Below are 17,227 nucleotides of genomic sequence, written 5' to 3'. Positions count from 1 at the left end.
GTTATTGTCGAGCGCGAAGGAAATCAGAAACGCAACAATCAGCAAAAGACAAAGGCAGACCAGCAGGGCGATCCCAGCAGCCCAGTACATTCTGGTTACATTCCACGCGAGTTAAGTCACTATGGTAAAATCCTTGGCAGGATTTTTTTTCAATAGTTTATTCATGATGTTCATTATTATGAGCTGTAAAGACTATGAGAATTTCATTTTTTAAATGTCTTATGGAATGTATCACTTTCTTAGATCTTGTAGACATGCTGTGGAAACCATAACATAAAATATGAGTTACTTACAATAACTAATTTTAATCCCATCTGCTAAGTATGACAACATTAGCATTTCCACTTAATTAAAAACACCCTTAAAGCAGCAATGTTTTAATCACTCCATTTTATTTACTCTCCTCCGGTGTCACTTATAATTGTAACTTTTTATTTTTTAATAATGAGGGATTTTTTTTTTCTCGGCGCATCACACAAAAAAGTGCTGTCGATAATTAGCAGTCTTCTGTTATTACTAGACTCAGGTGTCACAACTGTGTCTCATCCTCATTACAGTAAAAAATTTCACCTATCAGATTCATTATTGCTAGATAATGCGACTGAGAGCCTTAGCAGGCCCTCCAGAAAAGTAATTCAGCCAAGCAAAATTATCAGCTAATTATATTTAGAATCAAAAGCCCAACAACTATTTGCAGATAAATTGTATGAATTGAAGTGAATAGATCTGAATATTAAGATTCATAGATTTAGCAGATGATTTGTTAATTGGAATAAAAAGGTCATTTACTAGCCATTTTAACAATAGATCAATCGGAACTCTATTTATTATTTAACTAGTAGCGCTTCAGGAGTGAAATGAAGAATAATTGTATTATTGTGATGATACGATACTTTTCTGGGACAGGGCAGAAACGGGTGGAAGGTGTGAAACTGGCCGGTCCGTCGCGGGGCTGGAGCCTGGGTCTGTGCTGGGGATGCCCTGCCCCGCTCCGTTTGATCCGTAGGTCCTGGCGTCTGAAAGGTGCGGGATTTAGAGCGAAACATCGTCGCGCTGGGGGAAGGACCGGCCAGAAAATGCCCCTGAACTTTGGCGCGGAAAGGTGGCAAAGGAGCGTGCGGGTCAGGTGGTTTGCAAATGAGAGAATTCCGACTTTTAACTCGTGTCCAGCCAAATCCCCGTTTTACTAATTCATGATCCTGATAGAGGTTTTTCGGAAGGGGAAATGGCACACTCGGATGATGACTCAGATTGCATCTTGGCCTGCAGTTGTGTTTTAGGGAGCTGTTCGGTTTTTTCTCTTTTTTTTTTTTTTTTGTTCCATGCAGACGATATGATTAAAAAGCAAATATTTTAACATAACTTAGTGATCTGAGCTATTACTGAAATGTCCACAGTTTCACTCTTTTTTTTTTTTTTCCTCCTAGATTAAAGAAAACTTTAAAAATCTATTTGCTTTGACATATGACACAATATTTAAGAACTGAAATCATCAATTAAATCACACATCAGAAACATTTCCCTTTGGTAAAAAATATAGTGCTAGACGATGTACACTTTGAAATTGTTGTTAATGTTTAAAATGCAATCTGAAGTGCATATGTTATTTAAAAAAAAAAAAAAGCACAACATAAATTACAAATTTTAAAAGTTTATGTAAAAAAAAAAAAAAAAACCCCACCCTAGCAATCATTGCTTAGCAAAAGCGTGTGCAGAGAAATGTGTATCTTTGGGGTTTGTGGATACGCATAGCTCTCTAGCATGCAAGCTGACTACATTATTCTTTTTTTTATTTTTATTTTTTTCCCCTTTTTAAAAACTGAGTAGATCTAAAGGAAACGAGAGTTCCTTCTGGGTGCCTGTAATAAAGTACCAAACCTGATATGGACGTGAAGGGAGCGAAAGCCCTTTGGATTGTCACTGCAAATAGAAAAGGTGAACGTTGACAAGATTTCAGATTTTTTTTTTTTTTCTGGGGACCGAGGGAAACTGAAGTTAAAAATAAAACTCTCGTATGGTCAACATGTTGGAGGAAATTCAAAGCCTCTCATAAAATAAACATATTTTAAGAAGTGTTTTGAATTTCACTGTGTAATTTCTGGCCAACAGAAATTACAGTTGTATCTTTGGAGGGGACATTATGTCAGATCAATGGTCATTATGCAAAAAAAAAAAAAAAAAAAAAAAAAAAAAAATCTGAAAACTTGCTGCCTTAACCCGTTCAGTTATTAAAACGCAAAGACGAAGGGGATCGCTTTTCTTGAGATTTGCTACTAGAAAACTTTGCGCCACCGTGGCGCAATTATAGAATATTTGGGGTTGATGTTCCAGGAGATAAGTAAATCGTTCCGTGAAAAAAACACAAGCACGAAGCGTCGCACGCTTTGGCAAAGGAGTCTCCTCGGTAGTTATTAAAAAATATCCAACCGTTTCTGTCCTGAAAAATAAAGGAAATTATCCGAAGCGTGTGCATAAGCTAAAATATCCCAGCCCGAAGCGGGCTGCGACTTGTTCCTGGGCTATATTTAACTGTAACCTTTGGAGTCTTAAAGTCGAAGGAGAATAATGTCTGTTCTGCCAGGTAACGGGGCGCGCGGATGTCTGCGTGTACAAATCCCGGGATCCAAACGGGCGCACGGACGCCCCGGGTTTTCTGCAGCGTTATTAAGAAAAGCCGTCCATACTTCACCATGTTGTTACATGTGTCTGTCTGCTGATTATAAAATGTGTTAAACAGTATTTAAAAAACAAAAAAATGCAGAGAGCTGCGCTTTGATTTATTCAGCGAACAAAACATATGCTCGCTGTTCTGTTCTATGTAATTCATATGATCAATAAAATTTTCTCGAAAAAGAGCAACTTTGGCATTTAGAAGGATTGTGCTGCTGAAGAGAGCGGAAAAAAACCCCCACGTTTCGCTCTTGCCGTACGTACTCAACCTCAATGCTCTTGCACCAAAGGAAGTTTTTGGCTCGCTAATGTCTATTTTTTTGTGTATTTGTTATTTTTAACCTGCAGGGTGGAAGCTGTCTATTGCGGCTGCTATCCGCTGTGTCCCAAAGCCTTGGTGTACCCCGAGATATTTCCAGGTAGCTGCTTTGCTGCACGTTTGTTGGTTTTTTGTTTTTTGTTTTTTTTTTTTCTGAAACGTAAAATAACGTCATTCCCGCTAAAACGCAAAGTTCGGGAATAAACTTGAGCAAAGGCAATTGTTTATTTGGCAAGCCGGCATGTTAGTGTTAAGGAAAATTTTATGTGTTTTAATACATTAGACGAAGTTTATATTTGCCATCTGTTCTTTTAAGATAACACAAAAGCAAGTTTTGAAATAGCATTCTTCATTGTTAGCATACACAACCCGTAATGATAGATTTTTGTTAAAAGGTCGGTGATGCTGCAATGGTTTGCAGATTTTTTTGATACACGGAAAATAGGAAAGAAAAAAAAAAAAAAAAGAAAAGAAAAAACGAGGCCTGAAAATCACACCAAATTATTTAAACAATTTAATACTTAATAGTATGCAACCGCGGCACAGGATACACACTAATGTAGTACCAGTTCTTTGAAAAATCTCATCACTAAATGTATCACATATGCATTGTGTTACATTAGAATAATGTATTTTAATCACCCAAAGGAGATGTCTAAACAGCACAACTACACAGTCTTATTTAGCATTAAACATCCTTGTGAGCTGAGGTAACCTTATAAAATCATGCTTAAATAATGTAAAACACGAGGCGGCACAGAGCAATATGCATTTTTAATTAGTAAAGTGACTAATATCGAGTGTGTGCTTTGAGGTTTTTGTTTCATTAAAAATGTATCTGTTTTTCCTGCAGCTGAATATCTGTATTCCACACCTGAACAGCTTTTTAAAAGGCTTCAGAATTTCTGCAAGAGACCAGATATTGTAAGGAAACATCTCTATAAGGTAGTTGTTCGGAATAGTTTTACATGATATAATGCCATATTGAAGTACAAAGGGAAAAAAACCCTTAAAAAAAACAACATTTAATTAACATACTAATGTTTAAAGGAAACATGCTAGGGAGGGATATTAGTCGTTACACTAACAAGGATTAATTAAACTAGATGCCAGTTGTATTAACCTAGGTCTTATGAAATACGTGCACTTAATGCATGCTACATGCTTTTTTTTAATTTATTGTTTTCTAAAATGACTGTCCTTTACATTTGGACCCAAGAGGCTTATAAAAATGAACCTGGATTAATGCAACTCATTAGTTTAAAAGGAAAATAAAAGAAAGATCCTACAATTATACTAATGAGGATAAGCCTACCTTCCGATCCTAATTTAATCTTCAGTCCTCAAAAAATGCAGGTGACAGGTGTCAGGTAAGATTTCTCTGCCTTTTGGAATTACTCGGATCATTTTCATAACGACGGTTATTTTAACTCTTTGCTTTTTAAGGTGCGTTGAACATCAGAAAAGTTTATCGGCAGCATAATTTACTGGCGTTTATCATGTTCTTTGCTGTTATTTATGTAGAGAAAGTACAGTTTCAGTGGCTGACCCTCCCTCCAAGTTTTGATGGAGTGGTCAAGGCCAGACCGACTTTCACATGTTTAAGAGGTGTATTTATACTGCTAGGTGTCACGCTTTTCTTTTTTTTTTTTTTAATTTTTTTTCATTTTTAAAATTAATTCTGCGAGTGTAGGTGAAGCACTAAATTTTATATCGTTCCAGTGAAGAGCTGTTATTACACGAGGCTGCTTTTAGAAAAAAAAAAAAAAAAAAAGCAAAACAAACCAAAACTGCTCTTTTCTGCATGCTGATATGTAAACTTACAGCGTTTTCTGACTTTGAGAGTCCTGGCTGTGCCGTGGGCAGGTTGGCTGCGCATTACCCCTGCACGCCAGAGGTCTTTCAGGTTGTAAAAAAAAACCCCTGAATTCAGCTGAAAGTCCTTAAAAGGAGTGAATAGGAATACTCGTGTAAACCCGTGCAAATACAAATGTGGTCTTTTTTAGCGTTCCCCTGGCTGTCGCCGTCCAGGCACGCTGTTAATGAGCGAGTCGAGTGATCTCCTCCTTAATTTGGAGGCTCGCGCTGCCGGCAGACCTAACCCCATCTCTCCGCCATCCTCCCTCTGGGGACCAGGACGTGTTGGGTCTCGCACACATGTCGCGGGAGGAGCCAGGGCTTTAGCCCACGCCTGACTCTTTTCTGCGACCTAAAAATAGACGTTTGCATCACGATACATCAAAGATGATGTCGTTTCTGCAGGAAACAGTTAAACTTCCAGGAAAAAAAAAAAAAAAAAAAGAAAAAAAAAAAAAAAAGGAGAGAACCAAAAATGCAATTTAACACCCAATTTCAAGCTCATTATCTTTCATTGTCTATTAACTTGGCAATGGTTCAGAAGGTAGCTCATAATAGTTTAAAATGCTGACTGAACACTTCCAGTGTTCAGCATTACTTCTTGAGTCAATAGTATCGTATAGTTATACATGGTGGCTTCAAAGGGAAAACAGTCCTTAAACGTTTACCTTGACATTTCCCGATGCGCCAAGCTCGGCTAATAGTTGCCTCCACGCGGATCTCCTCTCTCCCGCCTGGATCCCCGGCTCCTAACCAGCGCCAAGGCGCGCTAAAAACGGGAATAGCGCTCGGAACAAATAGCGAACACATGAAATGGTACGGGCTTAAAATGCGTGCGCGAGCCCCGTAAGCAAAACGCTGATTTTCTTTCATTGAAAAAAAAAAAACAAACAACCCAATCCCTTGGGGTGGTTTGCAGGCAGGAGCTGAAGGTCTTCATCCTGCCCCTCGTACGTGGGCGCTAGTACCAGTTCAGCCGCGTTCAGGCCTTCTCAATGTCTGCCACAGGTAACAACCGAGCTGAATCGGGGATCGCTTTAAAATGAGTCGAGAGCCTAATCCAGAACCTGCGAGCACCAGCGAAAAGATCCCTGTTGCCTTTAATAGGCTTTGGATCAGCTCGGAGAATACTGTTAGAGTTGTCTTTTTGTACCTACACCCACGTATGCCAGGTCTTCCCCTCGCCGTGAGACTGTCCGCGAAACCTCCTGGGAAAACGCTAACTTAGGGACGTGCTGCCCCTGGAATTCTGGTTGGAGCGATGCTGCTTTTTCGGGAGCTGAAAAGAATGAAATCGTGAAGGGGACGCAGCACTTCCACTGCGTTTCCACTTTTTTCAGATCGCCATAATATTATATATGCTGTAGTAGGATAAAAAAGGAAGCCCAGCACAGTGATGCGCGCTAACTAGCTATTTTTCATCCAGAAACCTTCCTGAGGTGCTCCCTGCCTCGAGTTCATAAAGTAGCCGTGAAGTCTTGCAAGTAAAAATGCCCTAAAAGCAAACAGTGCTTTTCTCGACTGGTTGGGGATTCTGCTTCACAGATCGGGAAGTCAGCACCATCGGAAGCACCTTGGCTTATCCTTTGACGTGTTGTTGGGTTTTTATTACTGAGGATATCCATAATAATTAGACGGCGGTGTAATTAAATAGGCGGTTTATTCCTTCAGCGGTTCTTGGTGCTTGCGCTGACGAAGTCTGGGGCACAAAGGGGAGAAGCGGCAGCGGGGCAGCCGGGTCGTGGAGCCGGACACAGGGAATATCCCTGGGAAAATGCGCAGAACGAGACATTAAAACTGCAGTCGCTTCACTCGGCAGCGCAGATTTCAGGCTGGCGGACTTCTTAAAGCATCCGTAATGTAAGCACCTATGGAAACCTTTCTGAATGATGTATTGCTTACCCTGCGTATTCTCGCAGCACCCAAGGCTGCCTCATTAGCATTTCGACATCGCCTTCCACCGGTTATTAGCGGAAGATTGAGACGAGTGGAAAGCAAACCTCATTTGTTATCGATTATTTGTTGTGTTCCAGTCTTGTGGAATCAAACGTTGCGCGCTCTGGTTCTGGGTATTGGTGGTTGCCAAAGTAAGAGCCAGAATGACGCGAGTAACAACACCAGGGCATCCGTCGGAGGACACCGTAGGACCTTTCAGTGCTTGCAAGCTACCTATCTAGTAGATTTAAAATTTGAAAAAAAAACCAAAGCATAAAATAGGGCAAAGCATTTGCTTCTGCATTATTTTCTTGAAGTTTACCTTTTGGTTCCCTCACTTCAGTTTCTTAATTTAAAACAGCATGTATAAAGAGTATACAGTGGAAAGGGACAAGAAGAGTTGCCAAAAGCCAGGCATGGAAGGAGCTGACAACTTTAAATAATCTCTCCCAGCCCTCCCAGCTGAATGAGTGCTGGTTGACATGCTGTCAGCTTCAGTTCCTACAGAAAAATCCTACCCTCTCTCGTGCTTGTTCAACGGAGGAAAGAATTTGGCCCACTTTCTGACATTCATCTTCTCATTTCCATCACACCACAGAAGCTCACCTGCCTATGAAAAGACACATGGCGTGATTATTTTTCTTCTTTCTTACACCACTGTAGAAGGAAGCCTGCTGAATTCAAAGGGATTAAACTGCTGTAAAATCAAATTAAGGTCCCAGTTAGACCGTAGACATCTGAATTGTTTCCAGTCTCAGGATTTGGCTGTGTAGGGCAGTTCGAACAAAACTTTCTTTTTGCTTCATTTCATTCTCTTTTTGGCTCTGATTTGAGACAAAGCAGTATCTTTGGTATTTCAGGTAAACGTGTAGAAGGGAAAATCGCTCCTGGTCCAGGTTTAATATTTAGGGACCGCTAGGAAAGCAGCAGGAGGCATTCTAAGGATACATGAGGATTCCCAGGGAGGTGGTGGAGGCCCCATCCCTGGAGCCATTCAAGGCCAGGCTTGACGAGGCTCTGAGCGACCTGATCTGGTTAAAGATGTCCCTGCTGACTGCAGGGGGGTTGGACTAGATGGCCTTTAGAGGTCCCTTCCAACCCAACACATTCTGTGATTCTATGCGGGGGAGCCCCATGCCAGATGTCCCATCAGGCACTCAGCCCCGTTGCAAGGAGCAGTAGTCGTTCGTAGTTCTTGTGAAGACCATGTAAGAGCCGGGGATGATGCCTCTGCCCTTCTCCTTACCCACTGCCCAGCAAAACTCCACCAGAAATTCGTTTTTCCCTAAGGAAGCTAACTGCCACTCCGGATTGGCCCGCCATGTGTTTTGATAGTGGTGAGCATCAGATATTTGGGAAAAGGCTGACACAGGTAGAAAGAGAGTGTCAAAGGCCTTGTCTTCGTCTTTTAGAGTTAGAGATTGGTCCTAACCCTGGACTTGGAGATTTTATCATCTTCTTGTAGTATTAAGTGTTGCCGTGAGGTGCATAATAGTTCTCCGTTTGATGTTCAGGCCCTTGGAAACCCCTGGTTTTGTCTTTCACGGCTTCCTATAGCAAAGCGGTTCACCATGTGTTTCCAGACGGCGTTAAAAGCCTTTCCTTCAGTTGGCTCAGGGTTTCCCCACCTTCAGTTGCCTTGAGTGTCTTGTTCTGGAGTTGGTCGCCTGGAAGCAGAAGCTCCCCATCCATCTTTTTCTGGACCATTCATCATTGTATAAACATTTGTCAAACACTTGCAGTATCCCGGTCTTTTCCGTCTCTCCTCGTGAATGTTATTCCGTGTTTATATTCTTATCTCCCATCGTTCAAGCCATTTTGAGGCTTGAGAGCTGTTTTTGTGCTGGAGTGATCATTGCTTTTCAGAGTATTCTAGGCCACGCCATCAGTTTATGTGATGTGTTGTACTCTGATAATTTTCAACCTGTTCCTTATGGAGCCAACCATACTGTTTACTTTTTAATCGTGAGTGTATATTGAGCAGATGTTTGCTTACAGTGTTCTCCAGATCTTTTGTCCTGAGCTGATAAAGTTAATTTAGAGCTTTATAGAGTATGCAAATAGTACAAATATTTCCAGCCGTCCTGCTGGCTTTCCACTCAACAGCGGAGGATGTTTGCAGCGAAAAAAGAAGGCATTACATTGAATTTATGCTTCTACTTGGTTAGCGTTAGGTGCAGGCTTGTAGGAGGTTGGAAGCGCAAGTGGGAAACTTGGATTTGCCTCTTGAGATGGTTGGTTTCCAGTGAGCGCAATTTAAAATGGTTTCAGAGATGGTCTGGATCTGCCGCTCAGGGCCTGTATGGGAAGGTCGTAGCAGGCTGGGAACTGTAGAGTTCTGTGTCCATGTTCTCCCATCTCTGTGTCAGTGCTTAGGCATGGGGTCCTAAGTAAAATGGGCATAACGGAGAATTTTTTATGCAAAACAAAACTTTGGTTACTTATTTAGAAGATAGAATCATAGAGTAATTAAGGAAGGTTCCTCTGGACGTCATCGAGTCAGCCTCTGCTCAAAGCAGGGCCCGCTTCGAAGTAGGATCTGACTTCAAAGTTGGATTCGGTTGCTGAGGGTCACATCCAGGTTAGACTAAATTCTTGACATTTTTCGTTCCCTTATGGCCGATCCGGCTGAAAACCAGCTGGCTTAGGAGGTTTGCACAGGTGGGAAGATCTGCTGGACTGCGGGACACGCTTTAAGCATTTTGGGGCAACCTTGGGTCTTCAAGCAGCGTGTGGGTCTGGAAGCAGCGGTGGTAGAGCAAGGTCTGCCAGCTATTGTGGATCCTCCCTGTGGAAGAAATGACCTGCTGGGTCATTCTGGGATCCAACCATACATTTATAAATGTATATATAAGTATGCATATACATCTGTATACGTATGTGTCCCACATCTGAACTTCTCCCAGGGCTTGCCTTGCTCTTGGGTCTCCGAGATCCGTATCTAGGAGATGCCAGCTCTCTGAAAGTGTTGGTGTAGAGCTCGTAACAGTTGGCTGCGCTTGTAGAGCAGGAAGAAAACGTTCATTAAGAAAGCAGTTATGTGTGCATCTTTCAGCGTAAACACCAGGACTTTGAACTTTTTTATTATAACAATATTAGCTAGCTTCCAATTTAGTTTTAGGAAGTAAATGAGAACTGGCAGATGAACCACAGCTGCTGCAAAATGGTAGATGGAGAAATGGGTCAAAGGCAATACGATGGACTTTGAAAGAAAAGTTGCAAAAAGCATGAAAATTGATTTTTTTTTTTCCCAGTAAAGCATATTCAAACTACTTTGAGAAAGAAAGCCTGAAACCGTTTTCCTAACATAGTTGGTCAGTGTGCTCTGAACCATCCTATGCAAGGTACCCACCAGCGTATCTTGCACCGAGTCGCGTCCAACGTTTGCTGTTTAAAGACTTTTTTAAAGACAGAAAGAATGAAGCGGGTTTTAAAAGGCCGATATAAGAAACTGCAGAACCAGATCGGTTTCTTCAGGGAGATACTGTTACTCTGCTGAGGAGTATTACATAGCTCTGACTCGGGCCTCCCAGTGCGCCCAATTCGTGGCAACCAGTGCTGTCTTTTGATGGTGGCTTCCAAAGGTGCTCGGAGTTTGAAAGTTGTGCTCCAAAAGTAATTAATACGAGCTGCTTTCCACCTTGATTCTTCCCCAGTACTCACTTGCAGAGGGAAGGAGCTGGGCCGCAGAGTTAAGCTGAGCCGATACAAATTAGCTCTGTAAATCATGCTGCTGGCTTGCCTCCCAAATCTTTCTTGTGCTAAATAATAGTCTCTAATTCTTAATTTTGTTAAGGTAGTGTTGTTTGTGGTTTTTTTTTTTTAAAAAGTGCATAAAATGTACACCAAATCAGTACTGTCTGCTTGAACTCCAACTGTCCTGAAACAGCAGGTCTGAATGGATGAGCAGTCCTTATTGAATTCTGCAGGTTAACTCTGAAGCCTAATGATGGCAGAGCAGATAGGAATTCCTTCAGTTCTGATCTTAGGACAGAAGAAACAAGTTGATTTTATCATAAAGAATATTGTACTGCTACTGACCTCTTATTATGCTGCCTCCTGTTCATGGGGAGATCTTGCTTTGTGTGAAAACTTTGCTTCTCTTGATGATTTGATAGTTGACTGAATTCCTTGAAACAATGAATGACTAGACGTTTGCAGAGTTATCACCCCCCAAGAAAGGAGTTGAGTTTATTCTCTCTAAGGTTACTCTAAAATAAGGCCCAGAAGCCGGACCGATGGTGGCCAAGCAGGAGAATTAGGCCCTCGCTCCTGCTCATTCTTGGTTCCACCGTGTCCGAGGGTGAGAGGGGCAGGTCGGCCCTCACGGGTCCTTGGCGTGTCTGCCGAGACCACCGGGAAAGCAGATGGATGTTTGATGGTGGAAGCTCTCATCCAGGAGAGAATAACCTGGGGCTGCCGACCAGCTTGCCTATCTTAAAAAAAATAGGCTGGATTCACCCCGTTTCCAAATAACGCCGCGGGAGCGTTGTCCACCCAGCTCCCTCCCACCACACCTGAAACCGTGGGTGTTGCAGAGCGTTTTGGCCCAGAGCCACGCTCCTTCTCGCGCGAGAGATGTCCCTGGTGTGTGCCGGCATCTAACGTGGCTTCGTCCCTTGTGTGTCCCAGCATCTAACGTGGCTTCGTGTGCCTTTCTCCTCTGCTTCCTCGTAGGGCGAGACGGCTGGCTTCTCTTGGGCAGCGCTCGGCGGTAAATTCAGGTCTCTGCTCGCAGCAGAACCGAGGGAAGATTTGTGACAGATGGGGCTAAGTCACAAACTTGCAGCCTCAGGCAGAATTGTGGAAGTTTCCAGAGTGTGCCCATATTTACCTGATCAGAGAGAAAAGAAAATCTGCAGAGGAAGCCGAGCCTGGCTGCTTGTCATAGCTGACACAGAGCCATCTGCCACAAACCTGTGGCGGCTTCAGATCTCCAATCCCTGCCACCACCCCAGCTCAAATTAAATACAGATTCTTAGAGACGTTATGATGGTTACACATGTCCTCGGCATCACATGCAGGAGACTGTTCAAAAAAAATATGTGGCCTGTTGTATAACCGCACTCATGTATCCCATATGTGGTGCCACATTGAATTTCCGGTTGAATCTGTTTTTATCCTTTGTACTGGATGACATGGTGCCTGAATTCTTTCTTTTCGCCGCCACGATGGCAGCCAAGCTGCAGCTTCAAACGCTCACACTTGGCTGAGTTTCTACCTAGGTTGCCAGGTTATCATTGGAGCCTTATTGTGTCCTCAAAGGGCCACAGGGCCTGAAAGGAGGATCCGAACGCCGCCGGACTAATTGGGCAGCCATCTCCGGGTTGTTTGGAGGCAAAGGGCTGCTTTAGCACTTTTTTTTTTTTTTTCCCCTTCTTCTTCTTTTTTTTTTTTTTTTTGCAAATTAATGACTCTCTGGCACAGGGGTTTTTAAGTGAAGGTATTAATAAGGGGTCTGGCAGGTAATCCCATGATTCGTGGAGTTACATTTGCATTTAATTAATCTTAAAGAAAGCTGAAAGATAAACAGCTGTAATTCAAACTAGCATGGGAAATATGCTACATGGTGCCATCTATCCGATAAAATGAAAGCCGAGACACTTGTTTTATTTCTCTCAAGCATGGAGAACAAACAGATAACAGTCAAAATACTTCCAATAAAAACCAGTAGTTTCAATGTAACGGCAGTTCATCAAGAATCTTTGCATCCAGTTACAAATACAGTCTTTTAAAGATAAATCACTTACGATTCCAGCGGTCAAGCTGCTATATTTGTTGATGTAAAATGTTTTGAAGATGTAGATTGTACAATAAATTTTTAATAAAGTGCCCACTGCAATTTTTAATTAGCATATCTCATTCATGTATAAGTGTGTACATCTATCTGTATGTTTATCACTGCGCATATCCTTGTGTCAGAGTCAATGAATGCAATTGTGTCTTTATCTGATGAAGTAGAATCTGTTTTGCAAGTGATAATAAAACGTTACGACAATTCCAAGATTTCCAGCTCCGCTCTGGAAGAAGCAAGAAGGGGACTCTCGGTAAGGCGTTACGATGTGAAGCCCGGTAAGACCTTTCTTTGCAGGCAGGTATGGGCCTTTCCCCATGCCGGCAGGTTGTCACCCAGCAGTAGACGTCAGCATCTTTCCTTTGACTGAAAGAAAAAGGACCGAAAGTGAGCCGAGACCTTTGTCCGAGCACCGTCCACAGCAGGTGAAAGGCGCGGGCCGGTCCCCCTCCGCACACGTGCCTTCTGATGCCATCAAGATGCTGAACCGTCCTTCTTCAGTGCAAATGAGAGCACGCGGTACCTCTCTTAAAAATTACTCCATTAAGCAGTCAAAAAACCCAAGGGAGATCCAAGGGTAAGCGTTCAGATATTTTCCTAGCAGTGCCGAATTGTTTTGCAGTAATCGTCTGCCTTGTATGGTGGTTCCCCCTCATTTCGGCTCAGCCGAAGCCCAGCTTGGGTCTGGGCGTTTCATGTGGTGGAGTAGAAGTGGTCTTCTGCTGGAGAGCAGCTCAGCTGAAAGAGACCTGGGAGTCCTGATGGACAACAGGATGCCCGTGAGCCAGCAATGTGCCCTCGTGGCCAAAAAGGCCAATGGCATCCTGGGGTGCATCAAGAAGAGTGTGGCCAGCAGGTGGAGGGAGGTCATCCTCCCCCTCTACTCTGCCTTGGTGAGGCCACACCTGGAGTGCTGTGTCCAGTTCTGGGCTCCCTGGTTCAAGAAGGACAGGGAACTGCTGGAGAGGGTGCAGCAGAGGGCTACCAAGATGATGAGGGGACTGGAACACCTCTCTTATGAAGAAAGGCTGAGGGATTTGGGTCTCTTCAGTCTGGAAAAAAGACGGCTGAGGGGGGACCTTATCAACACCTATAAATACTGAAAGGGAGGGTGTCAGGAGGATGGGGCCAGGCTCTTTTCAGTGGTGCCCAGTGATGGGACAAGGGGTAACGGGCATGAACTTGACCATAGGAAGTTCCACCTAAACATGAGGAGGAACTTCTTTCCTTTGAGGGTGGCAGAGCCCTGGCACAGGCTGCCCAGAGGTGGGGGAGTCTCCGTCTCTGGAGACATTCCAACCCCGCCTGGAGGCGTTCCTGTGCCACCTGCTCTGGGTGACCCTGGGGGGGGGTTGGAGGAGATGATCTCCGGAGGTCCCTTCCAACCGTATGATTCTATGATTCTCCAGACTGCGTGTGTAGGTGCAGTAGTCATACTTCGTAGAGCCAAGTAACAGGTCTACCTTGTACTTCTTTCTGGAGCGCATCATAAATGTTCACTAATGTTATCACACCTTCCAAGGTGGAAATTGGTTTTGGTTTTACTGATGGGGAAACTGAGGTGTGGTACAATTACAGCGAATCGGTTCAAGTTTCACGGCGAGTCATTCTCCAAACCAGTAAAAGGGAAAGAGGAGATGCTGTAACATTGGGCTAGGGCTTGTGGTGAGCAGACTCGACACGCCAAAGTCTGTGGTTTCCAGTTGAAGGCTCCTGCTGTCCTCCGTAGGACAGCTCCTGCTGTCCTGACCGACGCAGGTCTCACCCAGCTCCTTGGCGAGGTGATGCTCTGCCTTGGTATCAGTGATGGTTTAGCCATACCCAGCTCAGCCTGCTGAGCGAGGCTTCGTCCGGATGGAAAATTTTCCCTCCGTGGTACAAATGCTTACGGAATAGCGTTTTATAATAGAAACACTATGAGAACTCTAATTGCAGGGCAATAAATAGCAATGCCGCGTTATCTTCTGATATTTCTTTACGTCCTTAGCGAAGATACACAGCTGGTGTAGAGCAAGGATGAAAACGTCCTTACCGCATCTCCTAGGACCTTCAGGTTGGCCACCCTGGCCTGGTTGGAGGTTCTCGGTCAAGAGGGGGAGGTAGGACTTCCAGGTAGTCGGAGGCAATACGTCCCCCGAGGGGGTCTTCCCCCCTGCCAGCCCACCGCGGACCGCAACAGCCTGCGGAGTTTTGCCTCGCCGTTTCTGACAATGAAATGAGGCAGCCGCTCCGCGCTGCTTCGTTTAAAGTCTTCACTTCAAAAGGTCAGGGAGACAAATTGGGATCTCGGTCCCGTTGTTCCTACGCACGTGAGTAAGCGGTGAATGCGGAGACCCCATCTTACAAGCGAAATGGCAGAATTAGCCCTTGACTCACTTTCGTATTTATTGGTGTGTCACCTGCATTGACGCAGCAACTGCAGGCCCTTTGGTACAAGTTTCAGTGCGGAGTTAACGCCAAATGGGTTTTCCCGACTCCCGGCAGCGCTCCGACCAGGCAGCTCCCTGCCTCCTGCATCAATAGCAGGCCAGGCACCTAATCCTGCAATCCTTTTGTCTTAGTCTTTGAGATCACAGGAACAACAGGTTTATTCCACGGGAGAATTGTCTTTCCCCCTATAATAGAAAAGAAAATCCTAAAATAACTTGGGAATTCTGCAGCAAAGCGTTTTCCAGCATTCCCAGCCCAGCTCTCGTCGTTGCTGCAGGCACGGCTTCCATCCCTCTTCGCAGGATCGAGACCTCTGCCTTTGCTCAAAGCTGTTCCGAATTAGGAGGCTAGATTTTTCTAATTGCGTTTTTAAAGACCGAGCCAGCAGTTCATTAGAAATCACGGAGCGAATTCTGCTTCTCTATTACACCAATATAAATCTTGAATGAATTTATATCAGGATAACTGGGAGGGTAGAATGTACCTCCCATATTGTTCCTCCGATTATTAAAAGTTAAAGGGCCTTGAAAATTAAATTCACCTTTCCCCGTTCAAGCTGTTTACTCTTTGTTTTTTATTCCAGTAAGGACAGTTGAAATGAATTAAGTCGGTCTCATTTCTCTTCATAGGCACTTTTAAGTTTGGTTCTCATGTACTAGCCCAAGACTAGTTTGTGTGGAAAAGACTGGAGGGCATTTTCTTTCAAACAAATTGTTTTCATGGGAATAATTTCCTAGAGAATTATATTAAAACCTTTCCATGAATCCTGGTTTTGAAAAAAAAAAAAAAAAAAAAAATTTAAAAAAATTTCCTCTTCTATATCCTTGATTTGGGGGATTTGGCAGTTCTTTCTTTGCAGATATAAATGAGCACCTTAATGAAAGTCCTTGAGATTTTTACCCTCTAATAGGCTAACCTTATTTAACTGAAATACTTTTTAAATGATTCAGCCTGGTAAGCGAGGCTTCGTTTTGAAGGAAAATTTCGCCTCTGAGTTGTGAACCCTTGCAAATAAGGTTTTATAATAGAAACACTGCCAGAACTTTAATTATAGGGTAATAAATAGCAATGCCGCATTATCTTCTGATATTTCCTTACGTCCTTAGCGAAGATACACAGCTGTTGCTGGAAACTGATAACCAAGTGCTGTGTAACTCTGCCACAACTTAGCACCCACCCTCCCTGGAAGCAGCAGCAGCAGCAGCAGCGAAGCGCTTCACGGGGAGGAGGCACCGGGATGCTGCCGGGATGCGACCCTGGGAGCTCCGGGATGCGGCTCCTGGAGCTCCGGGATGCGGCCGGGATGCTGCCGGGATGCGGCTCCTGGAGCTCGGGGATGGGGCCGGGATGCTGCCGGGATGCGGCTCCTGGAGCCCCGGGATGCTGCCGGGATACGGCCCCTTGGAGCCCCGGGATGCGCCTGGGATGCGGCCGCTGGAGCTCCGGGATGCGGGAGTTACCCGAAGCGCATCTGATCGGGAGTCTCGCCGGGGTGGGGGGGTGGAGGGGGGGGGAATGGGATGTTGGCACCCAATATCCCACCCGTGGAAAAGGTTTTTCCCATCCCGGCGAGGCCGAAAGGATGGAGGTGGGGACAGAGGAGGGAGCCAGGGTTAAACGAGGCCGATGGCAGCTAAAGTAAAAATAATAATAAGAGTAATAACGCTAAAGGCGCAGCGGACGCGCCGGAGCGGGGCGGGGGAGCGCTGGGGGGGGGGGGGGGGGGGGGCGCGGTGCGCTCCGCGCCTCTCCGCGCAGCACCGCGGGCGGGAGCGGAGCCCGGCCCCGGCTACCCCCGCGGCTCTCCGCATCGCTCCGCGCCTCCTCCTTCCTCCCCCCCCCCATCCGCCGGGTATCAAATGATATCAATTTATTATCAATATTATTGATAGTAAAAATGCTATTTTGGAAAGAGGATCCTTTTGTAGCATTTATATAAACAGCCGGTAAAAAGAAAGACGCCGTGGCTTTTCCGCGGGTGCGGAGCGGCTCTGCGGGAAGGGGCGGGGGGGTGTGGGGGGGTGGGCGGGCAGCTTCTCCCCCAGGTCTGCACCCTCCGGCATGTCTCCTACGGTTTAAGGTGTCCATGCTCCAAAACCGGGAAAAAAAAAATAAATAAAAAAAAAAATTACCCAAACACACAAAAAATACCCCGAAAACCCAGGGAAGGATGAGGAGGGATGGGAGGGAGGGATGCGAGGGGCTTAACCCTTAGAGCTTTG

The 17,227-nt window shown here is 44.6% G+C and overlaps 1 protein-coding gene across 29 annotated transcripts in view; it reads left to right on the top strand.

Moving 5' to 3' along the window:
- The window catches only part of GTDC1 (glycosyltransferase like domain containing 1), a 192,837-nt gene extending 176,655 nt beyond the window's left edge, over positions 1 to 16,182 (top strand). For 16 of the 29 annotated variants that reach the window (XM_074594466.1, XM_074594473.1, XM_074594482.1 and 13 more), the window contains 3 exons: positions 3,019 to 3,089; positions 3,843 to 3,934; positions 11,459 to 16,182. In XM_074594466.1, the coding sequence (XP_074450567.1) occupies positions 3,019 to 3,089; positions 3,843 to 3,934; positions 11,459 to 11,542 (247 nt within the window). In that variant the 3' untranslated portion in view covers positions 11,543 to 16,182. Of the gene's footprint in view, positions 1 to 1,827; positions 3,162 to 3,842; positions 3,935 to 6,517; positions 6,707 to 11,458 lie in introns of those variants that run through there. The other 13 variants (XM_074594468.1, XM_074594472.1, XM_074594453.1 and 10 more) reach the window with 5 other exon arrangements.
- The last annotated feature ends 1,045 nt before the right edge of the window (positions 16,183 to 17,227 follow it).

The sequence above is a fragment of the Larus michahellis genome, chromosome 7, assembly GCF_964199755.1.
Source record: "Larus michahellis chromosome 7, bLarMic1.1, whole genome shotgun sequence".
In the NCBI taxonomy this organism is placed as follows: Eukaryota; Metazoa; Chordata; class Aves; order Charadriiformes; family Laridae; genus Larus; species Larus michahellis.
Note: the sequence above shows the minus strand (reverse complement) of the source record. Positions and strands in the feature narration are given on the sequence as shown.